Genomic DNA, 19,582 nt, shown 5'->3' on the forward strand with positions numbered 1-19,582 from the left:
GAATAGTGCTCGCACAGCCAAGCTCTCCACCGCTGCTCGCTATTATCGAGCTCTCGCCCGACATTGCCACCTGCTCTGGGCTGCGACTGACCCCAGCAAACCACACAGTTGTCAAAAGAATCGCTAGGCAAAAAAAAAGTGTTTTTTTTCTTCCCGGCTCAGCTGACAACGTGCACAGGAGTGTTCTACCCCAGGAACAGAGTGTGTGGATGAGATAGAGAGTTCGTGGTTTGGGAACCCTCACTCCACAGATGTGAGCCCCATAATCAGGACCCACACACCCCCCCCCCCCGGAGACGGCACAGAGTGAGCGCCGCACTGTCGGAGGGGCGGCACCGAGGGAGCGCCGCACCGTGGGAGGGTCCGTCTTCCAGGTGGATGTGAAAGATCCCACGCCCACTATTGGTCGAGCAGCAGGTTGGGGGAGGGGGGCTCCTTGGCATCCTGGGGCCAATATTTATCCCTTAACCAACATCACTAAAGCAGATGATCTGGTCATTATCACAGTGCGGTGTGTGAGGTCTAGGTTTGCGCAAATTGTCTCCTGTATTGCAACAGTGACCATACTTCTAAAGGAGTACTTCATTGGCTCCGGAGCGTTTTGGGATGTCTAGAGATGGTGAAAGGCGCTGTAGCAACGGATGGTGTTATACTCTGTATCTAACCCCCTGTAGCTGCCCTGAGTGTTTGATGGGACAGTGTAGAGGGAGCTTTACTCTGTATCTAACCCCGTGCTGTACCTGCCCTGGGAGTGTTTGATGGGGACAGTGTAGAGGGAGCTTTACTCTGTATCTAACCCCGTGCTGTACCTACCCTGGGAGTGTTTGATGGGACAGTGTAGAGGGAGCTTTACTCTGTATCTAACCCCGTGCTGTACCTGCCCTGGGAGTGTTTGATGGGGACAGTGTAGAGGGAGCTTTACTCTGTATCTAACCTCATGCTGTACCTGCCCTGGGAGTGTTTGATGGGACAGTGTAGAGGGAGCTTTACTCTGTATCTAACCCTATGCTGTACCTGCCCTGGGAGTGTTTGATGGGACAGTGTAGAGGGAGCTTTACTCTGTATCTAACCTCATGCTGTACCTGCCCTGGGAGTGTTTGATGGGACAGTGTAGAGGGAGCTTTACTCTGTATCTAACCCCGTGCTGTACCTGCCCTGGGAGTGTTTGATGGGGACAGTGTAGAGGGAGCTTTACTCTGTATCTAACCTCATGCTGTACCTGCCCTGGGAGTGTTTGATGGGACAGTGTAGAGGGAGCTTTACTCTGTATCTAACCCCGTGCTGTACCTGCAGCGGAAGGTGTTTCAGAGCCCAGTTACTAACTGTTGAGCACCAACAAGACACGAAATGACACCCGTCGGCAGACTGGAGGGGTTACTCGATCTTTTATTGAATTTTACAACGAGCGCAAAATCCGCAGGACCCATTCGCAGCTGGAAAAACACACAGACAAAGCAATATTGGTCCACACAGGCTTGACGCAGTGTCCCACACTATTTCACTTGAGCCATTGACCAGACCCGTGGGTTAGACGAGGCTGCAGTCCTTCCAATGGCGCTGCTTCTCTCAATCCAGGACTGTCGCGGGCCGGGAAGGGTTGCAGCCGTGGCCATTTTTTCTCTCCATATTTTACACAAACACATTCAAACGATATAATATTCACATCTGTTACATAATCGGAACACTTAAATAGAACTCGATTTTTCAAACATTTGCCCCGAGCGGGCAGCTGGGTGGAGGTGAAGCGTGCGCGGAACGGACCGAAGCGCGGAACGGACGCGCTAATCGCCCCCCTCGGTGGGGGGGGGGGGGGCGCGCGCGGAGATGGGTGGCTCGCCAGCCCGTGCCATTAGCAGCGGAGATCGGTAATCGTCACACGACCAGGTTGCTCAGCGTTCTCCGAGGGGGTGAGGTTGTTTTTTTTTTTTTTTTAGGCAGCACGTTATGGAGGGACAGCTCCGGCAGGTTAACCTTGGTGTATCTGGTGGGCCGAGCCCCTCACGGTCCCGGCAACCGTGCCCACGTTGGCCAGCGAGATCCGACACAGAGCATGCGTTGGGGAGGGGCTCCAACACTACGTCCCTCTATAGCCCCAGCACCTTTGTGTAAACGCTCACCATACACAGCAGTGCGGCACTTTCAATAAGCAGCAGGGTTTTGGGGGGCGGGGGGGGGGGGGGGGGGGTTGCGGGCACTAGGGGGCAGCTTCTTCCACCCATTGACCTCGATCAACCCCTTCCGTCTCCAATCGCTGCCGGAACGGGAACGCGCTTGAAAGCCTCTGGACCCGGCGACGTGGGCCGAGGGACCGCCCTTCGGGAACTCGACCCGCCTCCGATCCCAAGGACAGCTGGAGCGCAATTGCAACCCCCCCAATCTACCGGGCCGGAACTGCGGGGCGGGTTTTGAGCCAACACCCGCGCCGTCAATGTTCAGTCCGACCCGTCAGTTAATGCATTGAAGAAGAAGAAAAAAAGATTTTATAATTAATCCACGTTTCCAACTCCCGGGGATGCTAATCATATACAAACACAATTCAGTCGGCCGGATTGCTTTCAGGAATGTAATTTGCAGCAGAAAGCAACTGATATATATACATTGGAGGTGGGGGAAGGGTCTCCGCACAGAATCACAGACCCCCTTAAATGGGAGGGGGTGGGGGGGGAAACGCTCACGATTCAATTCACATTAAATTAAACAACACACGCCAGTCAAGCAGATGGGCCATTCTGGGGGGCAGGGGGGGAGGGAAGAGGAAGATCCCATTCACTCGGGAGGTGGGGAGAGGAAGATCCCATTCACTCGGTGGGTGGGGTAGGCCCTCACTCGGTCTGCGGCACAGAGATGGACGGGCCCTTGGGGTCGTCGAAGCGGTCCATGGTCTTGAGGCTGGTGATCATGTGCAGCCCGTAGGTGAGGATAAAGAGCATCAGCAGGGTGGTGAGGAGCCCCATCCAGATGGCGGGTGTGAAGAAACCGGCGCAGTCGCTGGCGTACTCGAACTTCAGGCCTTTCACACCGAAGCCCTGGATCTGCGGGGGGTGGGAGGGGCAGAACAGCAGCAGCTTTAGCCCGATATATTCCCAGCAACAATATCTCCATGACCGTGTGTCAGTAATGGTGGTTTTATATATAGAACAACAGATACCCGGGAGTGAGTTACAGGCTGGAATCTAATCGAGGGGTTTGTATAGAATAACGGATACCCGGGAGTGAGTTACAGGCCGGAATCTAATCGAGGGGTTCGGGGGGGTTTATATATAGAATAACAGATACCCGGGAATGAGTTACAGGCTGGAGTCTAATCGAGGGGTTCAGGGGGGGTTTATATATAGAATAACAGATACCCGGGAGTGAGTTACAGGCCGGAATCTAATCAAGGGGTTCGGGGGGGTTTATATATAGAATAACGGATACTCGGGAGTGAGTTACAGGCTGGAATCTAATCGAGGGGTTTGTATAGAATAATGGATACACGGGAGTGAGTTACAGGCTGGAATCTAATAGAGGGGTTTGTATAGAATAACAGATACACGGGAGTGAGTTACAGGCTGGAATCTAATCGAGGGGTTTGTATAGAATAACGGATACACGGGAGTGAGTTACAGGCTGGAATCTAATCGAGAGGTTCGGGGGATTTATATATAGAATAACGGATACTCGGGAGTGAGTTACAGGCTGGAATCTAATCGAGAGGTTCGGGGGGTTTATATATAGAACAACAGATACCCGGGAGTGAATTACAGGCTGGAATCTAATCGAGGGGTTCGGGGGGGGGGGCGGTTATATATACAATAACGGATACCCGTGAGTTACAGACTGGAATCTAATCGAAGGGTTCGGGAGAAGGGGGATTTATGTTTAGAATCACGGATACCCCGGGGAGGGAGGTGCTCCCGGCCCTGTACCTGAAAATCCTCGAAGATGACCCTCCATTTGTCGTTGCTGGAAGTCCACTGCAGGATGGAGCTGGACTGCGGCTCGTGAGCGACGTACTTGCAGTGGTACGAGTAAATGGCCGGGGCGTAGACCTGTGTGACGTTGAACACCACGGCGTCCTTGTCAGAGTTAATCTCCACTTGGTCCAGGGTGAACCAGTATTTGGCCGACACCCGGTATAACTGGTTGGACATCCGGAAGCTGGGGGGAGGGGGGAGAAAAGACAACAAAAAATCCCTTTAAGAGCTTGAACTGTATAAAACACTAGTTCGGCCACAGCTGGAGTACTGCGTGTAGTTCTGGTCACCACATTACAGGAAAAGATGTGATCGCACTGGAGAGGGTACAGAGGAGATTTACCAGGATGTTGCCAGGACTGGAGAATTTTAGCGATGAGGAAAGATTGGATAGGCTGTGTCTTTTTTCTTTGGAACAGAGGAGGCTGAGGAGAGACCTGATTGAGGTGTATAAAATGATGAGGGGCCTGGATAGAGTGGATAGGACGGACCCGTTTCCCTTGGCAGAGGGGTCACCAACCAGGGGGCATAGATTGAAAGTAACTGGGGGGAGGTTTGGAGGAGATACGAGGGGAAATGCTGTCCCATAAGGATCTGAGCTGGGGCCTCAATTATTCACTATATTTATCAATGATTTGGACAACAGAATAGCCAAGTTTGGCGATGAAACGAAAATCGGTGGTACAGTAAGTAGTGTAGAAAAATAGAAAATAGGTGCAGGATTAGGCCATTCAGCCCTTCAAGCCTGCACCACCATTCAATATCATGGCTGATCATTCCCGCAGTACACCTTTCCTGCTTTCTCACCATACCCCTTGATCCCTTTAGCCGGAAGGGCCAAATCTAACTCCCTCTTGAATATACCCAATGAACTGGCATCAACAACTCTCTGCGGTAGAGAATTCCACAGGTTCACAATTCTGAGTGAAGAAGTTTCTCCTCATCTCAGTCCTGAATGGCCTACCCCTTATCCTTAGACTGTGACCCCTGGTTCTGGACTTTCCCAATGGCGGGAACATTCTTCCCGCATCTATGCTGTCCAGTTCCGTCAGAATCTTATATATTTCTATGAGATCCCCTCTCATCCTTCTAAACTCATGTATAAAGGCCCAGTCGATCCAGCCTCTCCTATGTCAGTCCAGCCATCCTGGGAATCAGTCTGGTGAATCTTCGCTGCACTCCCTCAATAGCAAGAATGTCCTTCCTCAGATGAGACGACTAAAGCTGAAGACAATATTTCAGGTGAGGCCTCACCAAGGCCCTGTACAGCTGCAGTAAGACCTCCCTGCTCCTATACTCAAATCCCCTCGCTATGAAGACAACATACCATTTGCCTTCACCACCTGCTGTACCTGCATGCCAACTTTCAATGACTGATGAACCATGACACCCAGGTCTCGTTGCACCTCCCCTTTTCTTAATCTGCCACCATTCAGATAATATTCTGCCTTCGTGTTTTTGCCACCAAAGTGGATATCCTCACATTTATCCACATTATACTGCACCTGCCATGCATTTGCCCACTCACCTAACCTGTCCAAATCACCCTGCAGTCTCTTAGCGTCCTCCTCACAGCTCACACCGCCACCCAGTTTAGTGTCATCTGCAAACTTGGAGATATTACACTCAATTCCTTCATCTAAATCATTGATGTATATTGTATAGAGCTGGGGTCCCAGCACTGAGCCCTGCGGTACCCCACTAGTCACTGCCTGCCATTTTGAAAAGGACCCGTTTATCCCGACTCTGCTTCCTGTCTGCCAACCAGTTCTCTATCCAGGTCAGTACATTACCCCCAATACCATGCGCTTTGATTTTGCACACCAATCTCTTGTGTGTGACCTTGTCAAAAGCCTTTTGAAAGTCCAAATACACCACATCCACTGGTTCTCCCTTGTCCACTCTACTAGTTACATCCTTCTTCAGAAAGTTCCAGCATAACATTAGAAAGAAGCATTGATAAGATAGTGAGCAAAACCGGCTAGGATAAATTTTATTTTGGGATATGGGCGTCGCTAGCAAGGCCGGCATTTATTGCCCATCCCTGTTCTCCCCGAGAAGGTGGTGGTGAGCCGCCGCCTTGAACCGCTGCAGTCCAGTGAGCTCCTCCCAGAGTCACAGTGCGGATTTCGTGCTCGACTGAGTACAAAGGACATGATTTTTACAGCGTAAGAAAAATGCATGGAACAGCACCAACCCTTGTACATGGCCTTCTTTGACCCCGTCAACTGCGAGGGACGATGGAGCGCCCTCCTCTGTTTCGGTTGCCCCCAGAAGTTCGGCTCCATCCTCCGCCTGCTCCACGACGACAGGCAGGCCGTGATCCTGACCAATGGGTCCATTACAGACCCAATCCACGTCCGGACCGGGGGTCAAGCAGGGCTGAGTCATCGCACCAACCCTCTTCTCGATCTTCCTCGCTGCCATGATTCACCTAACTCGCACAGTGCTGGCTTTGGTACAACAGTGGCTTGATGGGCTGTTTCAGAGGGGCAGTTAAGAGCCAATCACATATCAGCCAGACTAGGCAAGGGTGGCAGATTTCCCTCTCTTAAAAAGGACATGAGTGAACTGGGTGGGTTTTTCTGACAAACCGGTAGTTTCATGGTCACAATTACTGAAAGGGCTCGACAGGGTAGATGCAGGGAGGATGTTTCCCCCGGGCTGGGGAGTCCAGAACCAGGGGGCTCAGAGTCTCAGAATTAGGGGTCAGCCATTTACGACTGAGGAGAAATTTCTTCATTGAAAGTGTGGTGAATCTTTGGAATTCTCTGCTCCAGAGGGCTGTGGAGGCTCAGTCTTTGAGTATATTCATAGAAAATAGGAGGCGGCCATTCGGCCCTTCGAGCCTGCACCACCATTCAATAAGATCATGGCTGATCATTCACCTCAGTACCCCTTTCCTGCTTTCTCTCCCTACCCCATGATCCCTTTAGCCGCAAGGGCCACACCTAACTCCCTTTTGAATATATCTAATGAATTGGCCTCAACAACTTTCTGTGGTAGAGAATTACACAGGTTCACCACTCTCTGAAGAAGTTTCTCCTCATCTCGGTCCTAAATGGCTTACCCCTTATCCTTAGACTGTGTCCCCTGGTTCTGGACTTCCCCAACTTCGGGAACATACTTCCTGCATCTAACTTGTCCAGTCCCGTCAGAATTTTATATGTTCCTATGGAGATCCCCCCTCATTCTTCTAAATTCCAGTGAATATAAGCCCAGTCGATCCAGTCTTTCTTCAACGATGAGATCGCGAGATTTTTGGATATTAAAGGAATCAAGGGAGATGGGGACAGTGCAGGAAAGTGGAGTCGAGGTAGATCAGCCATGATCTCATTGAATGATGGAGCAGGCTCGAGGGGCCACATGGCCGACTCCTGCTCCTAATTCTTGTGTTCTTATACTAGCTTTTAAAATTCCAGATTTATTAAAATTAGCTGAATTTAAATTCCCCAGCTGCCGTGGTGGTATACAAACTCGCGTGTCTGGATTATTAGAAACATCGAATCAGAAACAAGAAATTTACAGCGCAGAAGGAGGCCATTTTGGCCCATTGTGGCCAACAAAGAGCCGCACGGCCCAGAAGGTTACATACAAACCCATGAACAATGGCGCAAAGGTAAAGAGCACCCAGCCCAACCAGTCCGCTTCACCACAACTGCGACACCCCTCACACTGAAACATTCGACACTCCACCCTAACAGGAGCCATGTGATCTCCTGGGAGAGGCAAAAAAAAACAGATAAAAACCCAGGCCAATTTAGGGACAAAAAAAATCTGGGAAAGGGCAAAAAATCTGGTGGATACAGATTCAATAGTAGCCTTCAAAGAGGGAGTTGGATAAATACTTGGAAGGAGAAAAAAATGCCAGGATACGGGGAAAGAGCTCTTGGAAAGAGCCAGTGCAGACTCGATGGACTGAATGGCCACCTTCTGTGCAGTTCTGTTCTACGATTTCACGCATCCATTCTGGACCCAAAAAAGGGCAGATCCGAATATCACCTAAATGGTGAGGGGCTTGGAACAGCGGAGGTCCAAAGAGATCCAGAGGTCTCTCCGTGCGCACAGATCACTCAAACCTGGTGGTCAACAATGCTCCCTTCAGGGCTGTGGTGATACCCGCCCTCCTGTATGACTCAGAGATGTGGACCATGTACTGTAGACAAGTCAAATCGCTGGAGAAATACCACCAGCGTTGTCTCCGCAAGATCCTGCAAATCCCCTGGGAGGACAGACGCACCAACGTCAGTGTCCTCGACCAGGCCAACATCGAAGCACTGACCACACTCGACCAGCTCCGCTGGGCAGGGCCACATTGTCCGCATGCCCCGACACGAGACTCCAAAGCAAGCGCTCGACTCGGAACTCCTTCACGACAAGCGAGCCAAAGGTGGGCAGAGGAAACGTTACAAGGACACCCTCAAAGCCTCCCTGATAAAGTGCAACATCCCCACCGGCACCTGGGAGTCCCTGGCCAAAGACCGCCCTAAGTGGAGGGAGTGCATCAGGGAGGGCGCCGAGCACCTCGAGTCTCGTCGCCGAGAGCGTGCAGAAGGAAAGAGCGTGCGGCAAACCAGACTCCCCACGCACCCGGAGGTCTGACTGCAGTTGTATAGGGCCTTGGTGAGGCCACACCTTGAATAGTGTGTACAGTTTTGGTCTCCTAATCTGAGGAAGGACATTCTTGCTATTGAGGGAGTGCAGCTAAGATTCACCAGACTGATTCCCAGGAAGGCAGGACTGACATGAAGACTAGATCGACTAGGCTTACATTCACTGAAATTTAGATGAATGAGTGGGGATCTCATAGCAACATAAAATTCTGATGGGATTGGGCAGGTTAGATGCAGGAAAAATGTTCTCGATGTTGGTGATGTCCAGAACCAGGGGTCACAGTCTAAGGGTAAGGGGTAAGCCATTTAGGACCGAGATGAGGAGAAACTTCTTCACTCAATTGTGAACCTGTGGAATTCTCTACACAGAACGTTGTTAAGGCCAGTTCCTTCGATATATTCAAAAGGGAGTTAGATGTGGCCCTTACTGCTAAAGGGATCAAGGGGTACGGAGAGAAAGCAGGAATGGGGTACTAAAGTTGCAAAAATGATCAGCCATGATCGTAGTGAATGGTGGTGCAGACTCGAAGGGCCGAATGGCCTGCTCCTGCACCTATTTTCTACGTTTCTTTCCCTGAACGACTATCTGTCCCACCTGTGACAGACTGTAATTCCCGGATTGGACCGTTCAGTCACCCGAGAACTCACTTTTAGAGTGAAAGCAAGTCTTCCTAGATTTCAAGGGACTGCCTATGATGACCGATCTCACAAACCTAGTGGTCAACAATGCTCCATTCAGCTGAGAGGCCGCGTAGTGGTCTGGAGCAGGCCACTCACCTGTATTACAACGGTCGAAACCGCACACGAGGTGTAGTTTGAATGGGCCGTGCCCCCGCCCCCCCCAAAGTTTTAAAAGGAACATTGGAAGTCAGGTATAAAAAAAAAATAATCAAAGTCTAATGCAACGTTGGCCTTTCAGAAATTTACGGCTGGGAAGGAGGCCATTCAGCCCATCGTGTCCACGCTGCCAACCAAGAGCCATCCCGGCCCAATCCCACTTTCCCGCTCTGGGTCCGTAGCCCTGTAGGTTACGGCACTTCAAGCTGCACATCCAAATGTGGTGAGGTTTTCTGCCTCTACCGCCTTTTCAGGCCGTGAGTTCCACCCCAGACCCCCACCGCCCTCTGGGTGAAGACATTTCCCCTCAAATCCCCTTGAAACCTCCCCCCCCAATTACTTTAAATCTGTGCCCCCTGGTTGTTGACCCCTCTGTAAGGGACATAAATCCTTCCTATCCAGGCTCATTATTTTACACACCTCAATAAAGTCTACCCTCCGCCTCCTCTGTTTCAAAGAAAACAATCCAAGCCTTTCCAATCTTTCATCATCGCTAAAATTCTCCAGTCCCGGCAACATCCTGGTAAATCTCCTCTGCACCCTCTCCTGTACAATCACATCTTTCCTGTAATGCGGTGACCAGAACTGTGCGCAGTACTCCAGCTGCGGCCTAACCAGTGTTTTATACAGTTCAAGCACAACCTCCCTGCTCTTGCATTTCATGCCTCGGCTAGTATTCCGTATGCCTTATGCCTTCTTAACCACCTTGTCTCCTCATAGGCAGTCCCTCGAAATCAAGGAAAACTTGCTTCCACTCTGAGTTCTCAGGGTGACTGAAGAGTCCAATACGAGAACCACAGTCCCTGTCTACAGGTGGGACAGACAGTGGTTGAGGGAAGGGGAGGGTGGGACTGGTTTGCCGCACGCTCCTTCCGCTGCCTGCGCTTGGTTTCTGCTGCTCTCGGCGACGAGACTCGAGGTGCTCAGCGCCCTCCCGGATGCACTTCCTCCACTTAGGGCAGACTGGTCTTTGGGCCCAGGGTCTCCCAGGAGTCGGTGGGGATGTTGCACTTTATCAAGGAGGGTGTCCTTGAAGCGTTTCCTCTGCCCACCTTGGGTTCGCTTGCCGTGTAGGAATTCCGAGTAGAGCGCTTGCTTTGGGAGTCTCGTGTCAGGCAACTTGATGTGTCCTACCACAACATACATTCCTTTGTAACGAGAAGGGTAGTGTTGCTTTTGCATCAATACTTACATGATCTTTAGGGCGCCCAACTCCTCCACATTTTCATACTCGAGAACCAGGCTGAAAGAGAGAGAGAATGCGTCAGGAGACAACGTCAGCACTAATGGTGCCCCAGTACCCTCTCCCAAGGCACAGGGGGTCCTTCTGCCTTCTGTGACCCATACCCTATGGGCGGTCGGAGCCAGCCAGACACGATTCCGTCCACACTTTCCAGTGCTGGGGATCACCGGGCAGAGACCGGCAACAGGCACGAGATTACAAACGGGGTTTGATAGGGTAGACGTAGAGAAGATGCTTCCAGTTGCAAGGGTAAACCAGAACTAGGAACGAGGGCCTTCAATTACGTGGAGGAACTGCAGAAGCTGGGGTTGTTCTCCTTAGAGCAGAGAAGGTTCAGGGGAGATTCGATAAGGGTGTTCAAAATCACAACAGGGTTTGGATAGAGCAGATCGGGAGATACGTTTCCAGTGGGTGAGGGGGTCGATAACCAGAGGACACAGAGTGAACCAGACGACTTAAGGAAAAGCTTTCTTTTTAAAAAAAAACACTGAGCAGTTAGGATTTGCAGCGCACGGCCCGAGAGGGTGGAGGGGACAGACTCAATCGTGGCTTTTGAAAGGAAATTGGGGAAATACTTGGGAGAAAAAAATTGCAGCGATGTGGGGAAAGAGCTGGGGGGGGGGGGGTGTGGAATTGGTCTTTGAGAGCCGGTGCTGATTCGATGGGCCGAATGGCCTCGTGCTGTGCTGTACTGTGATTCTACGAGTGGGGGCTCGGACTCACGACCTTCTGACTCTGCGGCCGGGGGGGGGGGGGGGGGGGAGAAGAGAGAGAGAGAGACCCCGCCCCCCGATGGTCTGGAGGTGAAGTGACGAGGAGGCGGGTGGTCTCGGGGCCCACGTACTTGGTGGTCTGATTGGTGCACAAAGTGCCACTGCCGAGCCGGACTCCAGATTTCTCCCCGAAGGTCCTGTTGGTCAGGTCGATCAGCTTGTCGGCCTTGGCGATCTGGATCCTGGCCGCCCAGAAGAGCAGGCAGGGGCCGCCGGTCGTGCCGTTGAAGGAGATGGGGGGGTAGGGTGCCGGCGCCTCCTTGGCCAGCAGCTGACGGCCCGCCCGCAGCACAGCGGCCGAGACCTCGCGGACAATCTGCGGAGAGAAGCGGGGTTAGTGGTGGGAGAGAGAGAGAGCAGCTGAGGTTTCGAGAGTTTGCCGGGGCTACAAGCTTCCGCGTGTCACGACACAAGAATCCGAGGTGTAATTTACATAAGAATTAGGAGCAGGAGTTGGCCATTCGGCCCCTCGAGCCTGCTCCGCCATTTAATACAATCATGGCTGATCCGATCATGGACTCAGCTCCACTTCCCCGCCCGCCCCCTTATCGGTTAAGAAACGGTCTATCTCTGTCTTAAATATATTCAATGTCCCGGCTTCCACAGCTCTCTGAGGCAGCGAATTCCACAGATTTACAACCATCAGAACAAATTCCTCATCTGTTTTAAATGGGTGGCCCCTTATTCTAAGACCATGCCCCCTAGTTCTAGTCTCCCCCATCAGTGGAAACATCCTCTCTGCATCCACCTTGTCAAACCCCCTCATAATCTGATACGTTTCGATAAGATCACCTCTCATTCTTCTGAACTCCAATGAGTAGAGGCCCAACCTACTCAACCTTTCCTCATAAGTCAACCCCCTCATCCCCGGAATCAACCGAGTGAACCTTCTCTGAACTGCCTCCAAAGCAAGTATATCCTTTCGTAAATATGGAAACCAAAACTGCACGCAGTACTCCAGGTGTGGCCTCACCAATACCCTGTATAACTGTAGCAAGACTTCCCTGCTTTTATACTCCATCCCCTTTGCAATAAAGGCCAAGATACCATTGGCCTTCCTGATCACTTGCTGTACCTGCATATTAACCTTTTGTGTTTCATGCACAAGTACCCCCAGGTGCCGTTGTACTGCAGCACTTTGTAATCTTTCTCCACTTAAATAATAACTTGCTCTTTGATTTTTTTTCTGCCAAAGTGCATAACCTCACACTTTCCAACTTTATACTCCACACGCCAAATTTTTTAGCCTGCCTATGTCCTTTTGCAGATTTTTGTGTCCTCTTCACATATTGCTTTTCCTCCCATCTTTGTATCATCAGCAAACTTGGTTACCTTACACTCGGGCCCTTCTTCCAAGTCGTTAATATAGATTGAATATACACAGAAAGCTAGACTTTCCACTTTGCTGGCTAACGCCCCAAAAATGGGCGATGTGGCCGCCGTCACGATCATTGGAACATCGCCCATTTTTTGGATAGCGACTTTTGGCCCAGCGATGTGGAAGGCAAGCGCTTCCCTAGCAACAGCCTTCTGCGCATGCGTTTTTTTTGGTGGACAGGTTTTCCCGCGTTTCGGGAGGTCAGGGGTCATCCACATATGCGTGGAAGGCAAGGGAGGGGGGAAAAGAGAGCGAGAGAAAAAAAAAGAAAGAGAAAGAGAGAAAAAGGGAAAGGGAAAGGATAGAAAGAAAGAGAAAGAGAGGAGGAAGACAGAGATAGAGAGGAGAGGGAGAAAAAAAGATTACAGGGAGAGAGAGAGAAAGATGTCCAATTCAGAACACAGTTGCCCAGCGATCTCAAGTGGAAAGTCTAGCCCATAGAAAAGAGCAGGAGTTGGCTATTCGAGCCTGCACTGCCATTCAATATCATGGCTGATCCTCTATCTCAACACCCCATACCCCTTGATGCCTTTTGTGACTAGAAATCTATCTATCTCCCTCTTAAATATATTCAGTGACTTGGCCTCCACAGCCTTCTGTGGTAGAGAATTCCACAGGTTCACCACCCTCGGAGTGAAGAAATTTCTCCTCATCTCGGTCCTAAATTTCCTATCCAGTATCCTGAGACTGTGACCCCTTGTTTGAGACTTCCCAGCCCAGGGAAACAGCCTCCCCGCATTCAGTCTGTCCAACCCCGTCAGAATTTTATACGTTTCAATGAGATCCCCTCTCATTCTTCTAAACTCCAGTGAATACAGGCCCAGTCAACCCAATCTCTCCTCATACGACAGTCCTGCCCTCCCAGGAATCAGTCTGGTGAACCTTCGCTGCACTCCCTCTATGGCAAGTATATCCTTCCTTAGATAAGGAGACCAAAACTGCACACAATACTCCAGGTGCGGCCTCACCAGGGCCCTGTATAACTGTAGTAAGACATCCTTGCTCCTGTACTCAAATCCTCTTGCAATGAAGGCCAACATACCATTGGCCTTCCTAACTGCTCGCTGCACCGGCATGTTTGCTTTCAATGTTTGCTTACCCGAGATGGTCTGGTGGCAGTGAGTATCGCGATGAAAGGAACGCTCTCAGCCTTCAGCGTCTGCAACACCTGCCCCACCATGTTATCTGGAAGATAGCACACAGCCATGAGTTAAGAAATTTAGAATTAGGAGCCCCTTCAATAAAATCACGGCTGATCGCCAAAACTTTCACGGCGTTCAGTCGCTCTATCCTTAACTATAGACTCCTGTAAGTTCCCCGACTGGTCTATAATTACCTGGTTTCCCCCTCTCAAATAGCGCAATTTTCCAAACTAAAGGAACGGTTCAGGAAGCGACAGAATGTTGGAAGAGTCATCATATCATAGGCTGTCCCTCGAAATCGAGGAGGACTTGCTCCCACTCCAAAAGTGAGTTCCCTCGTGACTGAACAGTCCAATTCGGGAATTACAGTCTCCGTCACAGGTGGGACAGATAGTGGTTGAGGGAAGGGTGGGACTGGTTTGCCGCACGCTCCTTCCGCTGCCTGCGCTTGCTTTCTGCACGCTCTCGGCGACGAGACTCGAGGTGCTCAGCGCCCTCCCGGATGCTCTTCCTCCACTTAGAGCGGACTGGTCTTTGGCCAGCGGCTCCCAGGTGTCAGTGGGGATGTTGCACTTTATCAAGGAGGCTTTGAGGGTGTCCTTGAAACGTTTCTCTGCCCATTCCTTGAAACGTTTCCTCTGCCCACCTTGGGCTCGCTTGCCGTGTAGGAGTTCCGAGCAGAGCGTTGCTTTGGGAGTCTCGTATCGGGGCAAGCGGGGTGTGTGGTCCGCCCAACATTTGGAAGGTTTAGAATTAGGGAAGCTGCAATGTTCTCACCTACATCCTTCAATACCCTGGGATGAATACCACCTGGTTATATAACCACAGAAATTGACAGCACAGGAGGTGGCCATTCGGCCCATTGCGTCTGTGCCAGACCTGGTCATTTGTCACTCTTTAGTGCCATTTCACAAGAAATAGGAGTCGGCCATTCAGCCCCTCGAGCCCGCTCCGCCATTCAATGAGATCCCGGCTGATCTTCCGCCTCAACTCCACTTTCCCGCCCGATCCCTCGATTCCCTAGAGTCCAAAAATCTATCGATCTCAGCCTTGAATATATTGAGACACTCGGCATCCACAACCCTCTGGGGCAGAGAATTCCAACGATTCATCACCCTCCGAGTGATGAAATTCCTCCTCATCTCGGTCCTAAATGGCCGACCCCTTATCCTGAGACTGTGTGACCCAGAGTTCTAGACTCTCCAGCCCGGGGGGGGGGAAACATCCTCCCTACATCTACCCTGTCAATCCCCCTCAGAATCTTCCCTCTTCTCTCCCTGCCATAACCTCTCGCTGCTCCTTCAAGACACTCCTTAAAACTAACCTCTTCGACCAAGCTTTTGGTCACCTGGGCTAATTTCTACTTATGCGGTGTCAAATTTTTGTGGCATTGGGAGATTTCACCGTTTTAAAGGGGCTATATAAATACAAGTTGTTGTTGTAGCAACAAGATCACCTCTCATTCTTCTAAACTCGAGAGTATAGGGCCTCGCTCCTCATAGAACACTCTTATTCCAGGAACCAATCCAGTGACCCTCGGCACGGGTAATACATCCCCCACATACACAGTAATGAATCATTGCAGTTAACCAACCCCCTCCTCCCCTCAAGGCACGGACTCCCACCCGCTTTCCTTCCAGGTAACTCAAAAGTGGGCTTGCTGCACGCTGCCTGTTCAACCACCTTACAAAGGCCTTTGATCCTGTCAACCGCGAGTGGCGATGGAGCATTCGGCACCATCGCTCCACGATGACATGCAGGCCGCGATCCTGACCGACGGATTCATTACAGTCCCAATCCACGTCCGGGTCGGGTTCAAGCAGGGCTGCGTTATCGCGCCAACCCTCTTCTCGATCTTCCTCGGTGCAATGTTCCACTTCACACAACAAGCTCCCCGCTGGAGTGGAACTAAACGACAGAACCAGTGGGAACCTGTTCAACCTTCGTCGTCTCCAGGAAAGGTCCAAGACTGTCCCAACCTCGGTCGTCGAGCTAGTCTGCGCACTGCACTCCAAGTCATAGTCAACATCTTCACTGAGGCGCACGAAAGCATGGGCCTTAAACTAAACATCCGTAAGACAAAGGTCCTCCACCAGCCTGTCCTCGCCACATAGCACGACCCCCCCACAAAGCAAGCGCTCTACTCGGAACTCCTTCACGGCAAGCGAGCCTCAGGTGGGCAGAGGAAACGTTTCAAGGGCGCCCTCAAAGCCTGCCTGATAAAAGTGCAATATCCCCACCGACACCTGGGAGTCCCTGGGCCCAAAGACCAGTCCGCCCCAAGTGGAGGAAGTGCATCCGGGAGGGCGCTGAGCACCTCGAGTCTTGTCGCCGAGAGCGTGCAGAAAGCAAGCGCAGGCAGCGGAAGGAGCGAGCGGCAAACCTGTCCCACCCTCCCCTTCCCTCAACCACTGTCTGTCCCACCTGTGACAGAGACTAATTCCCGTATTGGACGGTGCAGTCACCTGAGAACTCACTTTTAGAGTGGAAGCAAGTCTTCCCTCGATTTTGAGGGACTGCCTCTGATGATGTTCAACCCGGGTGGGGGGGGCGGCCATCGCAAACCCAAGCCCCAACCTCTTCTCGACAGACATCTGAACGGACGCAGAAGCCTAGCAATCTGGGCAGCGATTAGGGGACAGGGCTCGCCGATTTTTTCCCCCCTCCCGTTTCTTTTGATGGATAAACACATGAGGGTGAAAGGAATAGGAGGAGATGGTGATGTGGGGAGATGAAGAGGGGTTGGGGAGGAGACTGGGGTGGAGCACAAACACCGGCACCGCTGGGGCTGTTTGCAGCTGTAAATTCTGTGGGAAACCAGAAAAACGTACCGTTGCCCGCGAGGGCTTCTTTCGGAGGCATCAGGATGGAGCTGAGGAGAGAACAATCCAACGGGTTATACTCTGAACCGCATTTACAGTACCCCCACTGAGCCCGGCCCCAACCCCACATTCCAGGCCCCGTCCATTAGCTCATGGACTCGGGGCCCCTCGACCGACACTGGCCGTTCGATCTGACACATCAATCCCCTCCAGAGGGAATCGCTCCAGCAAGGCCAAATCCGCACAAGACACCAGTCCTGCCTGTTTCGGAGGAGCCCCTCCAGCACCTCTCGCATCGGATTCCAAGAGAAAGATTTTTCAGCGGTGCCTCCCTGGCCCGCGACCTCCACCGCCTGGAAGGACAAGGGCAGCAGGCGCATGGGAACACCAGCATCTCCACATTGCCCACTCTGAGACACACACACCATCCCTCGACTTGGAAACATTTCGGCCGTTCCTTCATTGTCGCTGGGTCACAATCCTGGTACTCCCTCCCCAACAGCGCTGTGGGAGCACCTTCACCACACGGACTGCAGCGGTTCAAGAAGGAGGCTCGCCACCACCTTCTCAAGGGGCAATTAGGGACGGGCAATAAATGCCGGCCTTGCCAGCGACACCCACATCCCGTGAACGAATACAACAAACTCCCTCACCTCACCCCACCCTCTCCATTGAGCCTGTGGCCGGTGTCCACTTGAACATGCACGCCCCGCCCCTCCCAAATACCCCCCCCCCGCAGTCTCCACCCAAACCCCCCGCCCTCCCCGCAGTCTCCGCCCAGCCTCCCCCCCACCCACAGTCTCCGCCCAAGTCTGGGAGGGAGGGAGACACGGCCGGACGTTACCTGGAACTGTAGGGCAGTCGGACGACCAGCAGCGAGGAGACGCTGGCGTTGAGGCGCAGGTCCCGGATGGTCAGCTGGTCCACGTAGAGAGGGCTCCCGCCCGTCTGTGCCTGCAGAGAGGGGAGCAGCGAGCCTGTGGCGTGCCAATCCACCGAGGGGAGCACCAGAGAGGACGGAGAGGTTTCCAAGGCATTCTGCACTCGCCCGGGGCAGGATTGGGGGGGGCGGGGGGGGGAGAAAGGAGAGAGTGAAAATGAAACATCAACATCAGACACTGCTGGAGTGAGGGTTCATGTTTGTACGAGCGCGAGGGGGGAGCTGGGCGCATCGGTGGGTACAGACACCTACCTGCAAGTTGGGGAATGCACTCTCTTGCTTGTTGCCGTATGCCCCGCCATACACAGTGAAATCATCGACACTGAGCTGTGAACAAAGACAAAAAAACATCTCGGTCACGGTTTTCATCTATCCGGAGCTTTTTGGGCTGCCCCGAGAGAGGTGGTGTTTGCTGGGCCGTCTCCTCCAGTCGCTGCACAACGTGATCGGGAGGAGGAAGGAGGGGGGGGGACAGGGAGGAAGGAGGGGGGGGGACAGGGAGGAAGGAGGGGGGGGGACAGGGAGGAAGGAGGGGGGGGGACAGGGAGGAAGGAGGGGGGGGGACAGGGAGGAAGGAGGGGGGGGGACAGGGAGGAAGGAGGGGGGGGGACAGGGAGGAAGGAGGGGGGGGGACAGGGAGGAAGGAGGGGGGGGGACAGGGAGGAAGGAGGGGGGGGGACAGGGAGGAAGGAGGGGGGGGGACAGGGAGGAAGGAGGGGGGGGGACAGGGAGGAAGGAGGGGGGGGGACAGGGAGGAAGGAGGGGGGGGGACAGGGAGGAAGGAGGGGGGGGGGACAGGGAGGAAGGAGGGGGGGGGACAGGGAGGAAGGAGGGGGGGGGACAGGGAGGAAGGAGGGGGGGGGGACAGGGAGGAAGGAGGGGGGGGGACAGGGAGGAAGGAGGGGGGGGGACAGGGAGGAAGGAGGGGGGGGGACAGGGAGGAAGGAGGGGGGGGGACAGGGAGGAAGGAGGGGGGGGGACAGGGAGGAAGGAGGGGGGGGGACAGGGAGGAAGGAGGGGGGGGGACAGGGAGGAAGGAGGGGGGGGACAGGGAGGAAGGAGGGGGGGGGACAGGGAGGAAGGAGGGGGGGGGACAGGGAGGAAGGAGGGGGGGGGACAGGGAGGAAGGAGGGGGGGGGACAGGGAGGAAGGAGGGGGGGGGACAGGGAGGAAGGAGGGGGGGGGACAGGGAGGAAGGAGGGGGGGGGACAGGGAGGAAGGAGGGGGGGGGACAGGGAGGAAGGAGGGGGGGGGACAGGGAGGAAGGAGGGGGGGGGACAGGGAGGAAGGAGGGGGGGGGACAGGGAGGAAGGAGGGGGGGGGACAGGGAGGAAGGAGGGGGGGGGACAGGGAGGAAGGAGGGGGGGGGACAGGGAGGAAGGAGGGGGGGGGACAGGGAGGAAGGAGGGGGGGGGACAGGGAGGAAGGAGGGGGGGGGACAGGGAGGAAGAGGGGGGGGACAGGGAGGAAGAGGGGGGGGACAGGGAGGAAGAGGGGGGGACAGGGAGGAAGAGGGGGGGGACAGGGAGGAAGAGGGGGGGGACAGGGAGGAAGAGGGGGGGGACAGGGAGGAAGAGGGGGGGGACAGGGAGGAAGAGGGGGGGGACAGGGAGGAAGAGGGGGGGGACAGGGAGGAAGAGGGGGGGGACAGGGAGGAAGAGGGGGGGGCAGGGAGGAAGAGGGGGGGGGCAGGGAGGAAGAGGGGGGGGGCAGGGAGGAAGAGGGGGGGGGCAGGGAGGAAGAGGGGGGGGGCAGGGAGGAAGAGGGGGGGGGCAGGGAGGAAGAGGGGGGGGGCAGGGAGGAAGAGGGGGGGGGCAGGGAGGAAGAGGGGGGGGGCAGGGAGGAAGAGGGGGGGGCAGGGAGGAAGAGGGGGGGGCA

The 19,582-nt window shown here is 53.7% G+C and overlaps 1 protein-coding gene across 1 annotated transcript; it reads right to left on the reverse strand.

Annotated features, from left to right (window-relative positions):
• Nucleotides 1-1,366: 1,366 nt before the first annotated feature.
• Nucleotides 1,367-18,031, reverse strand: LOC139251687 (V-type proton ATPase subunit S1-like; the record flags this gene model as incomplete). The annotated part of the gene is made up of 8 exons (XM_070873256.1): nt 1,367-3,032; nt 3,909-4,140; nt 10,599-10,649; nt 11,494-11,738; nt 13,900-13,985; nt 16,774-16,814; nt 17,609-17,802; nt 17,957-18,031. Coding segments are annotated over 8 exons (1,134 nt in total), but the record flags the coding sequence as incomplete, so codon positions are not given.
• Nucleotides 18,032-19,582: the final 1,551 nt, after the last annotated feature.

This window comes from Pristiophorus japonicus, unplaced genomic scaffold (genome assembly GCF_044704955.1).
Source record: "Pristiophorus japonicus isolate sPriJap1 unplaced genomic scaffold, sPriJap1.hap1 HAP1_SCAFFOLD_432, whole genome shotgun sequence".
NCBI classification, from domain to species: domain Eukaryota; kingdom Metazoa; phylum Chordata; class Chondrichthyes; family Pristiophoridae; genus Pristiophorus; species Pristiophorus japonicus.